This window comes from Lasioglossum baleicum, chromosome 1 (assembly GCF_051020765.1).
Source record: "Lasioglossum baleicum chromosome 1, iyLasBale1, whole genome shotgun sequence".
Lineage (NCBI taxonomy): Eukaryota > Metazoa > Arthropoda > Insecta > Hymenoptera > Halictidae > Lasioglossum > Lasioglossum baleicum.
Window position 1 is genome coordinate 21,927,510 of NC_134929.1, and position 22,831 is coordinate 21,950,340.

The window sequence follows — 22,831 nt, forward strand, 5'->3', positions numbered from 1 at the left end:
TAGCGATCGAATGGAGATAGCATTCGTTAAGGGGATAGACTCGTTTCCAGGATTGCAAGGGTTATTACGTAAAGAAAAAATTATTAGGTATTAGTATGCCAATTGGATCCGCCATTTTGAATTTTGAAGTTTTAATGTCAGATTCGTAATCAGAGACTCCCAAAACCACCCCTCAATACTAGATTTCATATAATTCTTATGAAGAATTAAATCTTGGACACTTTTTGCGATTTCTGGACCGTAGTCTGCACACTGTGAGCATTGTTAACACAATTTCTCAAATATTTCTGATATGAAAATTTTTTTTTAATTTTTCTACAAACTTCAATATAAAAAATTAAAGAAAAAAATTTTTTTATAAAAAAATGGAGATTACCTTAATTTTTTAAGAATTAACATATATTTTTTACTTCATAATATTCTAACTGGTATCAAGGCGAATCCAACGACCTATAATAATATAACATTAAAACTTGAAATAACGCTACAATAGTTTTGGTCACGAAAAGCGGGCTCTGGGACCACTGTGCGCTGGTAAGGCATATGATGGCAGTGGCGCACTCAGGGGGGGGGGGGGGGAGCCAGGGGCCAAGTCCCCCCCAAGAAAAAAATGTTGAGCTTCCAAAATTAAAATCGCGAAATAGCTCTGGGTAGGGCTGGGTTCAACTCGCCCCCCCCCCCCCCCACCGATTATATCCTGGGTGCGCCACTGTATGATGGCATACTCGTATTAGACTATGTGGACTGCAGATAATTACTATTTTACCACTGAACTAATAAATACTTCTGTAAAATGGATGCTATGAATCGAACATTATTTATTCGTTCAAAGCGTAGAGTTATTTCAGAGCTAATCGTTTAAATAGATGGAATAATATATAGATTTTCCGAAATCCTCTTGTTGTTTGAAATTTCACCTAGATTTTTATCATAAAACTGTAAACTCTGCAGTCTATTTGTGGAATAGCGATGAGCGAAAGCTGGAAATGGTAAGCAACCTGAAATTACGTTGCCTTGGGAAGATGGACATTGTTCCTAGAGGATCTGGCGAGACGGAGTGTGAGAAGCGGGGGATGTCTTTTGGTTAAGAGGACAGCAAAATTAGACTTTTCTGCGTCGACTGCAAGAAACTGGAGCTAAACACCAACGTCTTCTTTCCTTTAATAATTTTATCAAATCAGAAATGTTCTGCGATTCTTCGAATCTTTGCGTTAACGCGCTCAACCTACGAATTTCGCTCGCTGATTTGCTCGCATAAGATTTGCAGATTATGTATGTGATCGTACCAACAGGCCTGCGACACACGGCTCCTCCTCTTCCGACTGGGATTTCTCGCAACCGAATTTCAGACAGTTGGCCCGTCGTCGGGGGAATCACATGACTATGTGTGCCGGTCTCGTATCTGCAACAGAACGAACGTTCCACAGTTAGGACAACAGAGATCGAACAACAAGGTTCTCGCCGATTCAGTTCGCATCCTCTTGAAAGATGGCGGCGAGACTTCGTCAGCATTGTGCCTCGGATTAAAGGGAAACAAACGACAAGTCAGCATTCCGCGGTTCAACCCGTTAGAACTCTGATAGAATTTATGCGCATCTTTCAAAACTGTTTCCTGTCGAGTTGCAGGACCATTCATTTATGCATCGGAGCAAAAAAAGAACGCGCAGGAAAGCATCGTAATTCATTAAAGTGCATGTAAATGTAACGACGAAACGGAGAGTAAACTTCGTCTCGCTGTGAGGACAATCGAAGCAAAGCAACATCTGTTCCCATGGCAACGCGTGAAAGTAGGGCGTCTTTTTCAAACTATTGGATCGTGAAATCGTAATCGAACAAACTCGTACGCGTACTACAATGAAAAATCAATTTCCAACAAATTTAACCGTTTCTGTTTTCCGATATCTGCGACTAATCACGCAGGAAGTTAGCGTTAGACGTCTAAGAGAAGCTTAGAAAAAACAAGGTTTCGTTTAAAGTGATAATAGACACGTTGCCGAGGGAGCTCAAAGCCATTGTTCTTCCGCGGTCACGGAAAGGTTGTTGAATCGCCGTCGGCCGCGCGGCATACAAATGTTGTTCGGCTCTCGCAAATATCAACGTGACCGAGCTCCTACTATTTTCCGGTGAACGAATCAAAGATTCATCGCCGTGACACGTCGGACGTGTGCTCGCCGATTAGGAGACGCGCACACATGGTCATTATCGAATCAGCGCCGGAGCGAAATCTGAACGGCGCGCGAACACAAGAATGTGCACGAGCGAAAAAGAGCACGATGTCCCGTTCCGGCGCGGCGCGGCGGTGGACGACGCGACGCGCGAAACAACACAGAAGACGAATCGATAATGGTAAATTCTCTTATGTGTTATATTATATCATATTATATTATATGTATAAGCCCCGATAAATAAACAGCGGCGGATCGCGTGACTTCCGGTTCGGTTAACCCGCCCCGAGCACACTTGCACGGAAACAATGCACGTCTGGAATGAGGGAAAGCGAGCAATGCAACCAGGATACGTGACATTAAATGCCACTCGTGGCAGGAGTTTAATATCGCGAAAATTCTCGAAAAAGAAATATCGAAATTCAACTTCCAGAGGTTGCTCTGTTAACAGTGCCAATATTATGTCGAATAAACGATGCGCGGGGGATGCGTGACATTATGTAAATGGCACTCGCGGCACAAATATAAATATCGAATTACGCGGCTTGTTTACGAAATAAGGATAGCAATATGTATTTGGTGATCGTGAAACGATGTAAGAAATCACTAAATACGATAGAATCATTTATTCGTTCAATCTTATGAGCTATTACGCTTATCGGGGGGAAATTTGATATTGACAGCCTATTAAGAGATTCAGAGAGCCGAGGATAGAGATAGTCGATTTCGATATTGTGAGTATGTAGTATCAATCTTTCAGTGGCATCCGTTGTACTTCCTCGAACTCCTAAACTGTCTTGTTAATATTGAAAATGTTCGTCGCAAAGAGCACCGACGAACATCTAGCCATTGATATCGAACGACCTCATTAAAATAAGTCTGCGGAGAAATGCTCTGTTACCCAATCAAATTGTCATCATTAAATATTATTCTTTTCAATTATTTTGTTGGCACGCGTTGCACCTTCAACGTTCACGTTCACCTTCAATTCACTGGAAACTCGAGGAAATTTTTACATTCAGTTTTAACACTGTAAGTGTTTTATTGTAGTCTCTGCGCGGTCCCTATCAGTCCCTATGCGCTTATTCAATTAATCGCTCATAAATGCAATTTTACAACCTCGATAATCGCACATCAAAAAATTTCGGGACCAGCCATGACTACAGTGTGAAAACTACTTCTCGATCGAACAAAATTGCCGAGGAAACAATAAAAGTCGTCAACGTCTACAATATTCGATGTTTGCAGACTTTTGCGAGGTTGCGCTCGTGATAAAATCTACCGGTGACTGAATAATTTGTGGACAAGCTCCCTCGAGGTTCAACAATGTTCCATTTTGTAATGAAAATTCTACCTTCAATTAAATCCCCTGCATTCACACAGTTACTTTACCAGGATCCGGAAAGTTCGCCCAACACAATTTTACAACAAAAAGAAAAACGGAAAAACTGAAGCACATTCGCTCTCCCGGCTGAGTTTTTCGCAATTTTCCAAACACAAACGAATCGCACAATACGGACACGGTCCCGAATTATACGTAGCGTAGTAATTTTTAATGGCGCCTCACAGTTTCAAAGGGTCGAAACTGGGATCGAAGCTTTAGTTTTAACCTAGATGGGACCGAGTACCCCAGAAACAGCATCGAGCTCTAAACCGAAGAGTAAAGAAAGTGCCATTAACTATGTCACAATTAGCCTGGGAGGGGAGAACGGCCAAGCACCCACTTCTCCGGAACAAGACATCAAGTATTCAGTTTTTTCTAGTATGAATCTCGGCTATTGGATCGCGCGATCTTCATGAATACACATCGGGCTCTCTCTCTCTCTCTTTCTCTTTCTCTCTTTCCCTTTCTCTCTCGGTGCCATTATCATATAAATGAAAAAACTCCGAAGTCGAGTTCTAAATTATCTGCGAGTCTCAGTCCGTGATTTCCGCGAGTTGTCCCGCCAAACATTGCGGGGCTAAGATAAAAGGAGCCGAAACGGGACGGAAATTGCTCGGGCCAATTACGCGTACAGTTTATAAGCTGCTTAGGAGGCGGAGACACAGAGAAGTGTTTTCGCGAAGAACTTCGTTGGTTAATATTGATTAAGGCGGCGGAGGAATTCTTTTTAATAAGAACCTCCGGAACTTCGCGCGCGTTTAAAAAGTTTCCAGGCTGATTTTTCTAGAGACATAGCATCGACGAAAGTTGGTACTATGCCATTTTAGCCTGTCTTAGTGCCCCAGAATTTTCTTGTTTCACGATGTCCATATTGTGGACGAAGAATATGCAGCTGACACAGTATACAAGTCTTTTTATTCATAAATCAGCAAGTGAGATGAAGTCTGTATTACAGGCATGAATTTGCAAGGAACACACGGAGGCATATAAACTTGTTTCATTACTAGACTGCGGATCTTCATGCATTTATGGTGTATGCTAATTTTGCGAAGTACAACACACCGTGAAGTGAAAATTCTTCATTTATTTGACTTCTGAAAAATGTTCCACTGTCGGAAGGAAAATTTTTCATGAAATTGAGTACAATACCGCAGTCTATTTATGGCACAAGATATGTTAAAAATATTCAGTGTATCCAAGATAAATACGCATCAAAGATGAACGAGCAAATACGATCGAAATTGTGTCGCGTTTGGTATCAATTTAACGAGGAAAGTGTCAGGAATAATACAGCGAAAGTTCCACAGGAGAATGATTAAAGATAAGAGAGCTTGATCGCCGAATTGTCTGAACAGATATGTTTGCTCGCATTTCTATTTCACGGTCCAGCGACAGGAGATCAGGGAGCAGTTTGCGTAGTGTACAGGTTGTAGCGCGCGTTCTGGAAGTTTTCGCATAGATCGAGGCACTCCTGCAGTGTTCCGCGGAAACGAAACGTCTCTGCGAGCAGCATGAGCGTCTCTCGTCCGAGGAGCCTAACGAGTACACTCGTTCGCCGCGTCTGGGAAAATGATATTGCCTCCCGATGCCTCCTCCGGTGACGCTAATTAATTAGCGGCCGCTGAATAATTCACTTTCATCGCGATAGCGGCCTCGGCGAGAGACCCGAGAGACAGGTAATAGTACCCTGATAATTGCATACCGCTCGGGGAATAACGGAAACGCCGGAAGAGACATGCCGCGCGGGCTTGCCCCGCTTTAATAAAACCTTTGCCCTATCCGAGCCCCCGTACCCCGCTTTACCGTCTCCTCCGCCCCCTTCCCCGAGGGGTGGATTTCAGCATCCGACATCGCGCGAGCAACTTTCGTCGAAGAGAGAGGCCCCCGCAAGCCCGCGTGTACTCCAAGTTTGATGAGCGCAGTTCGAGGCCGCGGGGTATGCAATAAGCCGGAAACGGGAACTTCGGTCTGGCCCGCGGAATGTTAAATAAAATTGTACATGCATGCCGGGACCACGGACACACCCGTGTACCGAACTTGTCCGCCACCGGTTTTTCGAATGTGACCCGGAGAAAGCTCGCGAATATTTTCGCGATCTTCGACACACCGGTCCCGTTACGCGAGTCACGCCCACGAGATCAGCCGCGTCACGCCGTTCTGATACACCCTGTATGCGCCGTGCAAAAGTATCCGACCACCCTTTAGAAACGAAATCATTTTTTCAAATTCGTTCCAACTGCTTGAGGTTTTTCAGATATTAGACGGATTAATATATTATATTAGGTATAGTCCAGTCAATGAATGCTCATAAGGGGGGCGTAGAGGGAAATGGAAGGAACACAATTTTTAACTTTGGGACTTTGTTTGGACTAGTTAGAAGCTAAACATACTAAAAGTCCCTACTCCTAGGAGGTGAGCGGGCTACAGGGGGGCACGTAGAAATCACCTTTTTCGGTTTTCGCGTATATCTCGGAAACTATGCGTCCTAGCGATAAGACCATTCCATACAAAATTAAAGCTGACAAAATGTGCCACAAGATTGATTGGATTCAGTTTTTCGCTATCGCGCATAGTTTCCGAGATATCCGCGCTCAAAGTTCACTAATTCTGCTGACGAGTTAGCTAGTCAAATAAGGCAAAAATTTCTTTTTCACAATTTGTAAACTTTGAGCGCGGATATCTCGGAAACTATGCGCGATAGCGAAAAACTGAATCCAATCAATATTGTGGCACATTTTGTCAGCTTTAATTTTGTATAGAATGGTCTTATCGCTAGGACGCATAGTTTCCGAGATATCCGCGCTCAAAGTTTACAAATTGTGAAAAAGAAATTTTTGCCTTATTTGACTAGCTAACTCGTCAGCAGAATTAGTGAACTTTGAGCGCGGATATCTCGGAAACTATGCGCGATAGCGAAAAACTGAATCCAATCAATCTTGTGGCACATTTTGTCAGCTTTAATTTTGTATGGAATGGTCTTATCGCTAGGACGCATAGTTTCCGAGATATACGCGGAAAACCGAAAAAGGGGACCTTCTACGTGCCCTCCTGTAGCCCGCTCACCTCCTAGGAGTAGGGACTTTTATGTAGTATATTTACCTCCTCACTAATCCAAACAAAGACCCAAAGTTAAAAATTGTGTTCCTTCCATTTCCCTCTACAACTTTTCGTTGACTGGAGCAGTAATTTACTTTAAAAGATGATGATGCTCATGGTTTTATTAACTGTTTTACCGGATAGAAATTGAATAATACTAGTATGCGAATACTAATTTCAACGTTCACTAGCCAAGTCGCCCTGCGTAAAAATGTTTTTATCGAGATATTTTCGATTTTATAGAGCCCGATGGCGCGGTGCGCACTCGTTACACGGAATTCAGCGTATAAATATCTTGCACATCTAAAAAGAGATTGCTAACTTCTTCGTGATTTCTTCGCGTTCCCCGGCGAAGACTGTTGTTAAACGAAGTCCATTCACCGAAGCCTCTATTCAATAAGGTTCTCGTAATTAAGGAGCTTTTCCAGAGAAAGTGAAGAGGAAGAAATAGCAAAGGAGAGAAAGAGAGAGAAGTCTATTCTATTTTGACAAAGCTGCGCTGCGTGGCGAAGTAGGTTTCCTGTTAACAAGGTGCCGCGGTTTCAAAGTGACTCGAGCTCTTAATACATAAGCCATTGTGGCAAACAATGTAATTGCAAAAAAAAGAACTTTCAATTAAAGCTGCGAACGCTCGCCGAGCACGCAATGCATATGGAACGAGAGGTGTACCGAGAGTGAGAGAGAGCGAGCATTATTCCGACCGGCGGTCGTTCAACATTCTCGACAGTCGCCTGTTTTATCGCGACAGTTAAGACTTTTCGCCGCCCACGCCGACAACCGTAACAATTTTACAACCCGGAGTCGTAAAGGCGGAATTACGGTTGTTTAGGAAAGTGCTGTGCGCCCCCCTAATCCGAATTTCGAAGAGAGATAAGCGCGTCACGGATTTACAGGCCGCTTCGGGGAACTTCCTCGGCCAGGCAACCATGCAAATTAATTACAACACTGATTTCCCCCACCACACTGTCTTCGCAAAATTTTCGTAATTCTACGTCCACGCAATCGGTTGCCGCATCTGCTCGCGGAATGACTCACGAGGTGATCGCTGGATCTTCGTGCAATGTGTCAATCGTAAAAGACCACCCTCTAAAAACGAATAACTTTTATTAGATCGGGTCGAACAGCTGCAGCATTTTCGGGACGTCAAAAATACGTCAGAACGTACTTGGTAATTGATAAAAAAATCGTTCTTTAACTTTCTCATCGGTGCTCTTATAATGAAAATTAAAAATATTCGTTTTGTAGATCTAAGTAGGCGAGTTATGTACATGCACGAAGTTTTATCCAATCGTTGTTAATTTTGACTGTTCTAGGGGACACATTATAAATTTCTTGAAATCATATGTACATATATGAAACGAATGAAGTGTCAAATTTGTTGATTTATTTAGGGAAAACCGTAAGTGTCCTTCCCGAACTATATTTTGGTGAGAGTTAGGCGACAGAAACGTTCGCGAATCGAACAGGGTGGCTACACGGTCCGCGTCGATATTACCGTGACGTAATACATATCGTGAAATTCTATTCGCGAGATGCAACGATGCGAGAAGTATTGCTTTGGTGCTCCCGAAGTCCTTTGACGGTGGCACCCTCTCACACACACACACACATACTAGCAGGCGCGTTCGGATCTATTCCCCGATAGAGAGACGGTGCGGAGACTTTTTCCGATTGGCTCGTACGAAAATCGTTCCGCTAAATCTCCGGTTGAATTAATATCGGCCGGAGAATCCCCCGATGTCATAGATCCTATCGCGGTATCGATCCGGGCCGCGATCGCGCGCCCATTACTCTTCTCGAATTAATGAGGGTTTTCGCCGCGCCCCGGCTAATTTCCAGATCATTTTTCCTCGGATTAAAGCGAGCCTCGATCTTGCTCGGCGACGAGCGAATCTCGAGTGGAACCACTCTAACCATTCTCGACAGGACTGTTCGTTTTGAATCACTGTGACGATCGTCGAACGCGAACCCACTTGCTGCCACTAAATGATTGAAAACTAAGGGAAGTCCAACAATTTCTTTTGCATACAAAAATATTTTCCGGCAGAACGTAGCAGCCAGCTTCAGCCAAACCCATTTACGTCATTGTATCTCAAAAATGTTACTGCAAAATTTTCTGAAAATTGGAGCAGCAGTGTTCCAGACATTCCTGGCACCGACTTTGAAGCCTTCGCCATTCTTTTTACCGAGGGAAAGTTATTGCACGCTCTTAGCCATATTTACCTGCTAGCATTAAAGTAGATTGATTCCCGGAAAATCGTACAAAGGACGATATAAATGAACAAGTGGTTAGCGTCGCTTCTATTAGTAACATTCGCGACGGGTAGCTACAGATTTAGAAGCTCTGGACCCAAGCGACGGGGCAGACGTGAATAAAACATTGAGTTAAATCTGTGTCAAGCATTGTATTCGACTGGGATCCGTCATAAGGTAAAATGTTGCTCGAGCGTTGAGGTATAGCTGACTCGAACATTGGGGCAGGTCTGGGTCATCGGTTTAGCATAAGGGTTTAGCATAGTACTAGCCTGTGTCTGGCAGATCGTGCTTGATCAAGCATCGCGATAAACCAGCTCAAGGTCTCAAGTAGGAAATTGGAGAACTATTCTTTTGACCATTCGCTCGCAACTAATGAAACAAAATAGACAACATACTATTTGTTCGCAACGACATAGTAAAATGAAATAGAGAACGTGCTACTTGTCTACAACTAGCAAAAATCGGAGTGGAGTACTTACTATTAGTTCACAACTAGGAAAATGAAGTGGAGAGCGTACTTGAGAAGTAGTAGAATGAACGCTTGGACAGCAGCTTTAACAATGCAACCACAGTAGATCGACTATACAGCCAACAATTTTCCGCATGCAATTTCCGTGCTAGAAATTTCCGTAGCACTTCTACGAACATAATCGAAGTGTATCAAGCTCGTCGTCCGGAAGCTTTTTCTTTACCTCCCCGGTTAGGAAAAAGGAAGACGACTCGCACTCGGTGCAGAAGACTCGACCCGTGAACAATACCGTAGCGTAGCATAAATGTCTGAGCGCGCGCGCGCGGGTCTCCCTCGTAAAGGAGCAGCGATTTGAGGGCACCGATGCGTTTCGATTAGGTTTCTATTAACGGTGCGTCCCCGGTGTACTTCCGCGTGTAATCGTACTTTCATCGATACCCATCTGTCCCCGGGAAGCTCCGCCGAGGCGGGACGAGGAAGGTTTCGCAACACGCGTTTCGGCCTCGTATCTCGTTTGCACAAGTGCCGGCCGGGTACACCTCTCCCGGGCTCATTATTATTCCGCTAATTTGCCTCCGCGAAACCGTTCCTCTGCTCTCCACCGCGCCGCGCCGGCTTGCGAAACCCCCGGCACGATGCCTTCCGCGAGATATTCGGGCACCGGTGATTTCGAATTTATTGTTAACGATCCCCCGCTATGACGCAAACGATCGTTGCGAGATCCTTACTCCCCGGGAACCTGAAATCGCACGCGCGAATATCTCCCCGCTTGCTATGTATTTCTTTTCTTTGGAACAAAATCATTTAAACTCCTACCGAAAGTCACAGCAATGCCTCGATGGTAGACCAAGGCGTCGCCGACACGCTTCGCGCTTAAAGTAGAGAACAAAAATCGCAGATCAACTGTGGAGATTTCGTTGGAACGAAATCGAGAAAAAATTTCTAAACTTCCACCGAAGGTCTACGATCGAGACACTACTGTAATTTAAGACACCGCCGAGACTGTCGTTCTACGCAGGGAACGAGTCTGGCGTTATCGCCACGTGATAGTTCAGTCCCTGAATACTTTGTGATTCCATCCGTCGACAATGGTTGGCTTTCGCGGGCTGCTCAAGGCTACCGATAAGAGCACAGCTTCTTCGCCGTGCGAATGTAGGCTTCGAGACCGCGGGAATCCGATCGCGTTCGTGTTTCGCGAACGAACGTCGCGCGTCGCGCTGGGAATGAAATTTTTAGGATACCGAGGAAGCGCTTCTTTTCAACGGGCACTTTCTTCTTCTCTTTTACTGTGGGACCTCGATGGTTGCGACCTCGATACGTTAGTCTCGTAAACACGTGGCTCGACGTGAAACTTTTCGGAGATTAATGGCTGCACCGGCCACGGTCAAATCCTACCGATTCCTCATTTCTCTGTTGTACTCGGTATATAAATTTTCTTGTCGGTGAGCGACCACGAAAACTAGATGGAATCAAAGCAATATGTTTAATATAACGAAGGTTAAAAGATTAAGATTGGTAGTATTATTTATATACGATGAAAATAATTCAGGGTTCAGGTGGTTAGATTAATGCACTCTTTGTTTCTCGGATAACCGGCATTCGCAAGATTGATACTTTCAAAACAATTACAGTAGATCCTCGAAACTTTCAAATAAATCTCATTCGTCGCAAGCTAGTAGAGGGAGAGGCGTGAATTTTGGTTTCATTAGAACCATAATGAGTGGTCTTACGAGACTAATGGTTACGTGCCTCGTTAATTGCACGAACTTTAATAGCCACATGCAACTTCATCCCTTACCGTGCAACTATCGAGTTTCTAAATGTAATATAAAATTGCGAGTTTTCGTAAAAACAATACTAAAGTACCATACTACATAGAACTAATTCAACTAAAAAATCTTTACGTCAATTTAATTAGAGGATCGATTTTATTTGCTTACTCCTCTGCATTCATTTCATGATAAGGATCTTGAAATGCATAATTATGTTTAACAGCCATGAAAAGCCAGAGGTAGCAGCAGACTATAAAAGTCCACGTCCCTTAGGGTGATTAGTATACCGTGTCGCCCTATGCTTGCGTTATCAGCTTCGGCTATTCAAAAAACAATTTACATTCCATTATGATTAGACTAGGAATTTCTATGCAAAACAAGAATTCTACATGGCCATTCATTTCCTCTTTCAATAATTTTAATCAGCTGGAGATCATCAAAATTTCACTGTTTCCTTTTCCACTATAAAATTAGGTCGGTGCAAAAATAAAACGTCAACAACTTGCGTCACCGTTCACGCAACAAATTCTAGAAAATATCTTGCATAAATTCCATTTCAACTAAGAAGATGGAGACCCAATTACAATTTTCTATGGCTCGCAGCAGGGAACTCGAAACAAACGACACTTAAATCTGAATTAACTTCGCGTTTTATACATTTCTAATTATCAATCCTCGCGGCACGAGGTCCAAGAGATTATGTATCCCATTCCGTATTTAATTTCAGTTTCCCGACCGTCGCCGATCCCAATCGTTCTAACGAAACTGTAAATAATGGGACACGTCGCGTCGCGTCGGGCAGGCGAGGCCCGCGAAAACTCGAATTTAATAATCGCCGTTTCCATCTCCTCGGGTCCGGTTTCCGCGATGATGGATGCGGCGCACACCATTCTCGAGACATAAGTCTTTCGGCACACGGATCCGCGAGTTTCGCGCGTGTCTCGTGGCTCGCGGCAATAACTTCCGCCCGGAAAACACGTACAAAACGCTCGAGTCGCCGCGTTATGGATTTTACAAAGCGTTTCGGCTTCGCGGCGACGTCAACGTCACGCGATATATGTACAGTATCGCGTCGCGAACTATAACTCGCCGACTATTCCGAAGAAACGGGTGGCCGAAGGGTGGCGGGCAAAGGGAAGTCGTGTGCTGGATGCGGCTCGGAATTCGCGGCAGAGTTTTCTGCGCGAAATCGCGCGCTCTCGACTCGATGATCATTCCGCCGCTCCGCAAAGCCGCGCGATGGAAACTTTTGGTCATTCTTCTGGCGAAATAAAAGCTTTTGAGGAATTTAACGCTGAACCTACCAGCGCACGGTCAAATGACTCGGGTTATTTCAAAACTGTTGAAAAACTCTCTATCATCGAAAATAAATGAATACACCTCCTAAATCAAGAGCACATACAGGATGTCCGAAAAATATTAACTTCCTTGAAAGGGGTGATTCCTCGTACATACTATTTCATTCAAGTAACTCTTTGCTTTGCGAAAATGTTCTCCGCCAGTTTGTTCAAGAGTTATAAACGCGAAAAACACGGACCAACCAGAGCGCGGCCACAGCTGAGCGAAGCGTTGGCAATGGCCGAGCTGGACTCCATCCACAGTTACCGCGCCCTGATTGGTCCATCTTTTTCGTTAATAACTCCCCACGGAGAACATTTCCGCAAAGGAAAGAGTTGCTTTAGATGACGTCAGGAATCACCCCTTCCTGGAGGGATTGCAATTCTTTTGACGGTTGCAAGGCGAGGGAAGTTTTCGACAATTTTTTTCATGTACAATAGAATTTCTCGTTCAACAAGAATGTTCCCGATATTCTGCACGATTGCAGCTACAGTTTAAACGAAATTTCATCATCTTAATTGTACCTAGAGCTGCGACTTTGACCGAGAAATGGCGAAACGTTACCGCTGTGCGGCGTTCCGCCCTTTTCCCCAGGAAGGGAGAGGCACCGAAAGAGAGAAAAGGGAAGATAGAGAGAATTACTAAACAAATCCCCGAGATGCAGCGATCCGAAGGCTCGGCAACGTGCCCGTGCACTCGTAAAACGAAGCAATGCGCCACTTTGTTTCGGTCGGTATGTCGATTCTGCGTGAATAGCGTCGCGTTCGATTGCGAACCAGTACGGCGAGAGAATTAAAAGGACGCTCGCCATTGGTAATGGTTAAGAGAATTGTTTTCCCTCTGCCCTCGTGACGTTTCGTCGATTCCCAGCGTCCTGCGGGGAAGGACGATCTTATCTACGCCTCCAGCAAGACGAATTATTGGAATTTCCGTTTCGGCTCGTCTTATTCCTTTCGTTCCACGATTTTGCTGCTGGTTGCCTCGCGCATACCGTGCCAGCTGATAACGTGCAGCGGACGTATTAAAAACGGCTCCGTGGACGGCCGATAATTTTTAATAAAATTTCTACCTCGACTGAAAAACCAATTTGGCTTATAACGCGGTGTATGTATGTACACATTGTTCATTGATCGCTGCTTGAAAACGACAAAAATTGCGCTTTTCTGAGTGAGAATTTTGTTAGGAAACTGTGTTTGGTATTTTGTGAGTAATTGATTTCTTAAAATCAGTGTATCGTATTCGTTAAAATTGATGTATGTATCTCGAACACTTCTCGAACAATGAGAAAAGATATTTGCAAAAATGAAAAATTGAGAAATCCCGCAGCGCAGAGCTCGGATTCCCGTAAACTTGATTAGTCTTGTCACACCGGGCGATGTTTATTCTGTTAATTGAGGCGGTACGGTAAGTGGTATAGCTGTTGTTGTGTGCGCAGCTGAGGTTCCAGACCGCGAGATCCTGCTCAAACATTTGGCAAACACGCGCGAACCTCTTACTGCCGCGCAGAGATCCGATCAAATTTATTCCGCAGTGTGGAAACCGTGTTCTGTAACGAAATCTCGAAACTTTTCCGTTACATACGTTGTTTCAGTCCTCCGTGTCAACGAGGTGTTTTAGTTAAAACAGTCGGCGCTACTTCTGGAACGCCCGGTGTGCAGCATTCGGCCAACCCATAAATTCTGGAGAACTCCTTATTGATTTACACCGGGCCAAATAATTTCATGTAGTACGCGATCTCTTGCAAAGCTCCGCCAAGTATAATTGCGACTCGGAGAAGTTTTCTGCGAATGTTTAAATTTTATTCAGGGGATGTGTTCTTCTAGAAGATACGGTAAGATTCGCTCTTCAATAAATCTTTGTATTTTGACAGTCTCTACAAAAAAGTTCCAAATCATTTCACCTCCAATCTTGCTAGATCTACATCATACGGTATACAGCTATAAACTGTTTTCAAAAATTATCTGAATTTGCCGCTCTATGCTAATATATCGCTGAAATTTTTTAATAGCTCACTATTATATGTACATATAGGGGAAATCTCGAAGAATGCGAGTATAAAACGATACTGCAATGCTATGCCACGACACGATTCCCGATGATCGCGAACGCGTGCGTTGTAGCTTCGTCAGATCCTCTCGTTTCACTTTGAGGCCATAATAAAGGAAATGCCGTCAGCACACATTCGAAATCATTAAACACATCTTAATTTCTGTTTGCTTTCCGTCAAACGAATCAAACGAACGTTGTGCTCGGTCTAAGCCATTCGGTTCGATAAATGAAATGGTGTTGTCCAGCTAGGAAGCTTCTTTTGGCCACTATGCGCCGGTTTACAGGCAGGATGGCAAGAATTACTCGAGCACTGCGTACACAGGGTGCGGCAGTTACTGCGGTTACGCCGGAAACGATGCGATTTCTGTTGAATTTACACTGAAACGATAAGATAGGCCGACTGTTTACCGAACTGTTCTCAATACGCCCGTCTCCCATAGGGAAAGTTCACCTGATACCCGACGACACACGGCACTGCACCGACGCAAGTAATTTTTCGAAACATCTTGCTAACTCCTAGTCTTTTTTATGTGGAATAGCATAACCCGCCAGAGGCCCAGAAGATTCAGCTAGCTCAGTTGCCGAGCAGTGTGAAGTGTAAACATCTACGTATACAAAAAATAGTTGAACTGTTCGTAAGAAGCAGCAACGGATCCGAGGGTTTTTCTTGGACCGATAAACGAACCTTTACTGTATACGTTTTGATCAGGCGAGGGCCTGCCGCCAGTTACTTATCGATCCAAAGAAAACACAACCGGAGGATCGTTTGAACGCGTCGGATCTGTGTAAAAACGATGCTTTGCTCGCATTGAATTGTTAAAGATCAGCAGGAAAGTTTCCCGGAACATTGTTTTCACGGCGATACAGGCAGCGATCGGTGATAACGTCGGCCCACGAGTTATTTTCGTCAGTTTCGGAAGTTTTCTCCGGTTTCCTACTGCTATAAATCAGCGGCGATCGCGATCGCGTAGACCCTAGGCGAGAAGCAGAAAACCGCAACGCAGTTTTCAACTCGACGCGGAACAATGGCCTACGCAGGACCCCGCGAGAAATTAAATAATTCCCGGCGAGTTAATTACGCTCGCAAGACGATCACGTGAATTGCGGTGTTCGAGGACGCCCCGGCGTAATGCATTCTGTATTGCAATTTGCAATGGATCGGCTTTATGGCTCCGTTTCGCCGCGCTCGAATAAATCCTGCCGCTCGACGGTGCCGCCGCGGTCTCTCGAAAACACGACCAACATTCGATACACTGGCTTTTTCCGGCTGTCGTAGACTTGTTTTGTTTACATCGCCGAGTCGAATGCAGTTTGAATTTTGTAAACATATCGAAAGTTGACCAACTTTTAGGTTCTTCTTCCTTTCGTCTAAAAATCGTTAGAGAAATCAGAATTTCCGCCTATTTTCCGCCATTATCGCGAGCCCTATCTGCGACTTCTTATCGCTGTTTTCAGCACTAGCGATGCTGGCCGGCAGCCCCAATTATGCGAACGGTGGCCGACAATACCGGCGATACAATGAAGACCGCGCGAATACCGTTATTACGCACCGCTTTATACGGGTCACAAAACCGGCATCGAGTTTTTCCGGGTAACGCGAAATAATTTAACAATGCGTTGCGCGGCCGGAAACACGTGCGGATTGATCAATACATACGTATAGCGTAGTGCTCGTTTCAATTTGTAAAATCTGTTACGTTTAAATTTGCACGAGTCACTCCCACTTTTCCCCGAACAGTTAATGCCACGAGCTTGGAAACGACGCAAGAATTTCACTTCCGGATCCCAAACTTCACAAATTCAAGCGAACACTGCTGTACATATACAGTTTCGCTTGGATCGCGCTCGTGAAAAAAGAATCCGCGTAATTGTGCGCCCGCGCACATTTATTTTCTGCTAGGCTGCGGACTCAATTAAATTCTCCCCGTATAATTATCTATATATTATTCCGCGAAAGACTCTGCCGCGCTCCTATTTCGCGCTAATTGTGAAAAACGGTTTTTCAATTCTACCGCGCCGCGATAAATTTGGCTATCGCGGTCTTCTCATGCGTTCATTAGCGAATTTACGATCGCGGACATTGCATCAGGTCGAATCCCCGATGCGAAATAGATAAAATCAATTTTGGAACTCGCTGCGCAATATTAGTCAATTAATTATGTGCTTGGGTATACAGCAGCACATCGTTCGATGAAACATAGATTCGGTAATTAATCCTTCGAATTCGTTCGAAAGAACATTTGCGGTAACATTGGTTTTTGATTCAGATATTCGTACAGCTATCGGGACATTTGACTAGCGCCGTTGTTCTGTACTCGCCGAGAGTTCGAAAGCCCCGATATGTATACATACATATAGGTTAGACTTAAAAGACGACAGATCTGCAGATGAAAATCGAGCAATTCAATTATAAAGAACGAATTACAGGAAAGAACGAGCACGCTGAAGAATGTCGTGAATAATTTTCGTTGAAGCGTGAGGAGTGGTCTTTAAAGGTTTCAGGCACAAAAGCCGATAACCTGCAGCTTGCATAGAATATTATTTCAATATAGTATTGCGATCCATTCGATGCTAAACCGTTTATAACTTGGAAGACGAAGTACCCTATTGTGACGAAAATATTGAAGACACGACTCGATCGAACCGTTCCATAATAAAGAATATATTTTATTCACTGGATATTTCGCTTTCCATGTAAAATATTATTTGAGCCGAAGTGTCCAATATTTTCGTTGAAATTTTCACCGAGCCAAATCGAAAGAAAGCACAGTCAGAAGGGAGGAAATATATGAAACGGTCGAAGACAGTTAACGCGTTGCGTATATGTATAAATAGGTAATCGCGGACGCGTGTTACGACGAGCTACCGGTGAAACGCAAGTCTCAATTACGCTAACCTAGCCCAGGCCTTCGGAGAAATCGCTCGTTACAGATAACACTTGCAATGCGCGCGAAAACCAGCCACTCACCTCTTATCGTCCAATTACTAAGCGAATGTAGGACTCGGGTTAATAGCTTCATTTTTCTAGGTATTTTCACTCGGTCCCATTGTGCGCGTCGCTGTTCAAACGTAACCCGCAGACAAAAACACCTTGAACATGGTTTCTAACCTTAAAGTTTCGGCTGTGCTTTGTTCGGTTTGAATTTTTGGGGGAAGGAGTCAGCCAGCGCGGCAATTACGAATTCGTCTTCCACCTTTTCAAATAATGGAAAATAATCAAACCGCGCGTTATACTAATTCTTCACATACGACAAACAAACACGATATAGAAATCTGTGATTTTCTAACCTAGAAGTTTTAAAATCTATCGCGAGATAGCATGGTGACATAATAATTTATTAATTGAGTAAGTAATTTGAAAATTACACGAATGCGTGTACCATAGTGAATAAATAAGAAAGACGCGCGCACGCAGGACTGAGAAAAGAGTCGTTTTACTGCTCCTCTCTTTAGTAGGAAAATAGAAAGAGGTTAGGGTAAATAATGCAGTGTCGCGACTCTGCCGTCAATGGAGGGTTTCAGACAAACATTTTTGTCGAGTGTCTAGTTAAATGGCGGCTTGAATTTCGCCTCTCGTCCCTAAAAATGGCCTTTTCAGAAGAAAAGTTTTCCGACCCTTGATCCCCGTGGCTTTTTCAGGCGGCTCAACGAGTCGGTCTCGTCCACGGTTTTCCGTCCCGCACTTTCCGTCTCCGTTCGTTCTTAACCTCGTGACGGCCACGCGACGATAAGCTTGTATTATATGTTATTACCGTTAACGGGGTCGTTTAAACTTCCGTGGCGTGGAATTGAACGCGAAACGAACGCGACATTGGCGCCGTATGGCGAGGAGGGGAGGAAGAAAAGGGGACGAAGAAAAAAAAACCGTTCGAGGATTCGACGAGCTCGAAAACGTCGGATGTAGTGCATAAAATATGAGGCCGGTCGACATTTCACCGCTTCGAGAATAATTAATGTGAGACCAGGAGAACAAGTGGGGAGGGGGGAGAGGGGGGTAGGTGAAGGTGCGTTGCCAGGTTTGTGGCGCCTAATTTAATTGGTGTATCGGGTCGAAACTTTGTGGCCCCTCCCTCTACGGGCACGACGGACGAAAAAAGAATAATTCGGGCAGAATTATACAGTCACGAGTGACGTGTGTCGAGTGTTCCACTTTCTAATGCCCGATAAAAAAAGATTGGTATCTCTCTACGTGGGTCGATGATACCTTATCGACCGTTCGATCCTAAAACGTTTCGTAATTCCAGGCGGAAAAATTGTCGGTGACAATGCGACAGATACGTATGTACGTCTATTTTTAAACTACGTACAGAGATATATTCGAACCGTCTCGACGATAGATGGAAATGCAAAATAATTATCGTGGCGCGGCAAATTTGAAAGTTGGCCTTCGTTTGTTTCTTTTAGCATTCGAACGCACCGCGAACAAAGCGACAACGCTAACAGCGTTCTAAACGGTCCACGCCGCGTGACGCAACAATGTCATAACAGAGCGCTCGTTAGGCCAAAACATTGACATTTTTCGCGTGACACAATTCCGATGACAACCACGGTAATCGACTGTGCTAAAAGCGCGCGTAACTTGTGGCGAAGTAAACGATTCGATTATACGACTCGAATATAACCGTACTAATCGCTGTGCGGCTGGGGGAAGGGGGGTGCAAACTTGTCGTTCGCAAAATTGTGACTATTACGGCGGGGCTCCGCATTAATTCTCGAGCGGCGGAAATTCATTTATCGACGCGCCGTATGGCAACGGCGATTTTCCGAAAATTCCTGGGTCCGGTGCGTATTCCGCGTAATGGAATTGCCTCGCTTGTAGATGAACCTCCTCCTCTCCCCTCACCCCACTCCACCCCACCCCCACCCCACGCATTCGTCGTTAACGACAGTTTAACTAAATCCGCGGATCGGTCCATTATCGTTCCGATACGATTCTGTGAATACCATTTCCGTAACGAGCAACAATCGTGACTTTTACGTGTTTCGCTGTAATCGCGTTCTCCCGAGCCTATTGTCCCCCCATAGAACCGCTGCCAGAAGAGCTCCGCTGGAATCGCCGCCGGCCATATCTCATTCATCCTACCAAGAAAGAGACCATCAAATTTTGCATTCTGGAGAAAGTGCTGCCAAACCCGTCTCCTCCATCTTATTCAACGAAACGCCCCGCTAATGGCTCGGGAACGATAGAAATTTTCCTCTGTTCCATTCCTCAAACTCGCTACTTCAAAATGCTAGGGACTAAACTACTCAAGTACCTGTGAGATAACCAGGTACCTCGGATATTCGCCACATTTCATTTCGTATCGAGGACAATTTATATTTTATGTAACTGACCATAAAACGAAATGCCAAGATGGCCAGCCTAGTGCTCAACGATGCTGACTTCGTCTGTATTTCCGTGCATAAACAAAAATATCTACATAATTTAAAACAACTGGCACATTGACGTGCTATTTTCCAAGTCGTACAGTCCACTATGGTTTCTCGTGTTCTTATTCAGAGTAAAAAATAAACGAAATATAAAATATCGCGTAAGTAACTGCATATCTCGACACGTGTCCTTGCAGGTCGAATGACGCGTCGTCTTTAACGTCGGCCAGGCTCGCTCATCAACCCGAGCAAACTTCACGAGGAACCTTTCACTCGTTTTATTAATCATTACCGAAGTATGCCGTCTATTCCACAGACCTGACCTGAGAAAACCGGCTTTCCTTCATCGATAAAATCTCCTTTGTAACGTGTTGTAAAGATGAGTCATAGCAAAACTATGAATGATATTCGTTAATGATCTCCGATCTGAGATTTTCTAGAAGAAAACGATACAAACGCTCTCGGGCGTTCGAAAATCCGTTCGATTCTTGAGCAACTACATATGTATTTTGATTCTGCGTGGATTGGGATGGAACTTCGAAAAGCAGTTTCACCTACCGAAAAACCGGATGTCCAGTACCACCCGTGACAGAGGATGTTCGGTTAAAATCGTAGAGACGATTCTTGAACGATTAGAATAATAGAGCAGATCTGTAGGTGACTCGAGGCGTGCTTGTAGGTACATACTACAGTTTTTGAAACGAAGTTCGAGCAAGGGGAGAGGAGTCCGGACCTTGGGAATACAGTAAAAGACGAGCAGGTGTGCCGCATTCCTTTAAACGGAACCCTGACGTAGCCGGCGGAGTAAGATTACTGGTTCCAGGAGCAACAAGAACAACCAGACAGAATTCGCGGGTCCGGTTCCACTGGGAATCGAACGCGAGGCGAGGGTACACTGCGGGTGGAGCGAATACGGTAACCTAACGGGGGGTATCACCCTCCGCTTCCGAGCTACGCGAACGTGTAACGCGAACAAATATTCTACCCGGATTTTTCTATCGGTCACAGTTGGGGATGGAAGTAACCCGCAAAGTTACGGGGGCGCGATCGAATCTGGCACACCGATTTGTAAAAGAAACGAACAAGTAATTTTTCCAGCTCCCTAAAAGCAAAGGGGGTCTTGCTACCCCTGGGTGCTAAAACACTAAAAGTAAGAATACTACAAGAATTCCACGCGGTGTCGACTAAAGCAACTCTATGCGTATTCTCGAACCAATCCATCTTACTCCTCCTCCGAAATCTAACGCTTCGACTCAACCATCCATCCGAGCCGTCAACAGCAATGATCATAAATAGTACATATGTATGTACTTCATAGTGCAAGTATAGTTCACTGATCACCAAGCCCGCGTTTCGAGACAGCTCGTAGTTCGAATTTCAAGAGACCGCTCGAACATGTATGTGTAGCTCTCGATAACGTCATCGTATTCGTTCCACTCGGGACATATACTCACGCACGAGGGATCGCAAAGTGGGCGAAGCGAGAAAACAATCTTGCCACGCGTTAGCTCTTCGCACACATGCTACAGTATATCGAACAGTCCCGTTTACGAGGCAAAAAACGCTATCTCCGCACACTTCTGCATAGAAAAAGAAAATAACGAAAAGAAAAGAAAACAGTCGACACGTCGTTCTTGACCTCCGACCGAAAACATTTCACGATAAAGGCATATGTATCTCTGTTCCAGGTGTGCTAGGCCCGTATAAAGGGTTAAGCGAAAGAGACACGCTCGCATACCACGCATACATCTATCCACGCAGCACCGTTAACTTGCACACCACATGGTCGGGGGAGATCGGTCGCGTGTCACTCGGGGGAAGAACATTTGCTCGGATCTATTTACCTAGGCTCCGGTGGATCGTGATCGACGATGTAGTTGAAAAGCCACGCAGAGGTCCGGGATTCAGAGGTTCACTGTCGGGAGATCGGTTACTGGATGTACACACTGTATAGACGATGCCGGCGCGGCGCAGAATTCCTTACACGCGTAATTGTTCGACGCTTCGAGGATCCCGGGCACACGGAACGGATCGCCGCGATCTTGCCTGCCGTGAATATCGGATCCGTGAAGCTGGACGAGAGTGGAAAGCAGGACGCGGGTTTGCACGCACGCAGCAGGGCTCTCGGAAGCGCCAGGTGCAACTGGACACGATTCAGGATTCGAACAGATTCGAAGTTCGAACGAACGCACTCTCGAGAGTTACTTAATGCGAAAGACGAGAGCCGATCAGCCGGGGAATCTCGCCGTGTCACACGCGTACCGCTCCCGTGGCGTACGACCGCCTTCCGGCAGCGGGGCGCTGGATTACTACAAATCTCATTGATACACACCTTCTTGTGACCTAGTAACGAGAACACCTCCAGATGCACATCCCGTGCGTCGCACATACGTGTACATCCGACACTGCAGAGCCACTGAGCATCGCTGAGGTTAGGATGGCGAAGTGGGGACACCTGTTCGACATCCGTAACCGTAACCAGTAACCAGCACCAGCACCACTTTCTACGCTCCCCGATGGCCGTGCGCCGTGCGTGGGGATATGCCGTGCCGTCTATCGATACCCGTTCCACGATTCGCCGATGCATGCGCTATCGAGAACCGCCTCGACTACCTCGAGCCTCGAGATTTATCGGACGCGGAACGACCGTTCTGCTTCTGCGGCCGCCCCATTCCCATTCACGGCCGATTCGCTGCCATCGATTCGCCAATCGCCATCGCAGCTCCATCCGTGGTCGTTCTTTCGACTGACCTCGACCTTTCGCTCGGTCGGTAAAGTCGCGCTCCTGTATAAACACGTAATTACATAATTAGTAATTGCCTTCTGTAGCCATTACGTTTTTTGCGATGTACACCTATATCTGCAAAAATAAAAGCGTCGCGTCGGTGGCCTTCTGTTTCTTACTCCACCCACACGAAGAGACGCGATCTCC

At 45.2% G+C, this 22,831-nt stretch overlaps 2 protein-coding genes across 6 annotated transcripts in view; one reads left to right on the plus strand and one right to left on the minus strand.

Annotated features, from left to right (window-relative positions):
• The window catches only part of Pgant5 (polypeptide N-acetylgalactosaminyltransferase 5), a 31,976-nt gene extending 9,397 nt beyond the window's left edge, over positions 1–22,579 (minus strand). The window contains exons 1-3 of one of the 5 annotated variants that reach the window (XM_076434446.1): positions 22,232–22,374; positions 21,744–21,814; positions 1,287–1,402 (exon numbers count right to left, since the gene is read on the minus strand). The gene's annotated coding sequence lies outside the window, so the exon portion shown is untranslated. Of the gene's footprint in view, positions 1–1,286; positions 1,403–21,743; positions 21,815–22,231 lie in introns of all 5 variants that reach the window. The other 4 variants (XM_076434437.1, XM_076434428.1, XM_076434457.1 and 1 more) reach the window with 4 other exon arrangements.
• Positions 1,212–22,259, plus strand: LOC143214024 (uncharacterized). Its single transcript, XM_076434535.1, has 2 exons — positions 1,212–2,346; positions 21,588–22,259. The coding sequence occupies exons 1-2, from the start codon at positions 2,193–2,195 to the stop codon at positions 21,851–21,853; spliced, it is 420 nt and encodes a 139-aa protein (XP_076290650.1). The 5' UTR covers positions 1,212–2,192; the 3' UTR covers positions 21,854–22,259.
• Positions 22,580–22,831: the final 252 nt, after the last annotated feature.

Bases quoted from the DNA above. Each gene is read 5' to 3' on its own strand.
- LOC143214024 (XM_076434535.1), top strand. From the start codon at position 2,193: ATGGTCATTATCGAATCAGCGCCGGAGCGAAATCTGAACGGCGCGCGA. The intron at 2,347-21,587 runs GTAAATTCTCTT...TCTCTGTTCCAG, and splicing joins CAGAAGACGAATCGATAATG to GTGTGCTAGGCCCGTATAAA.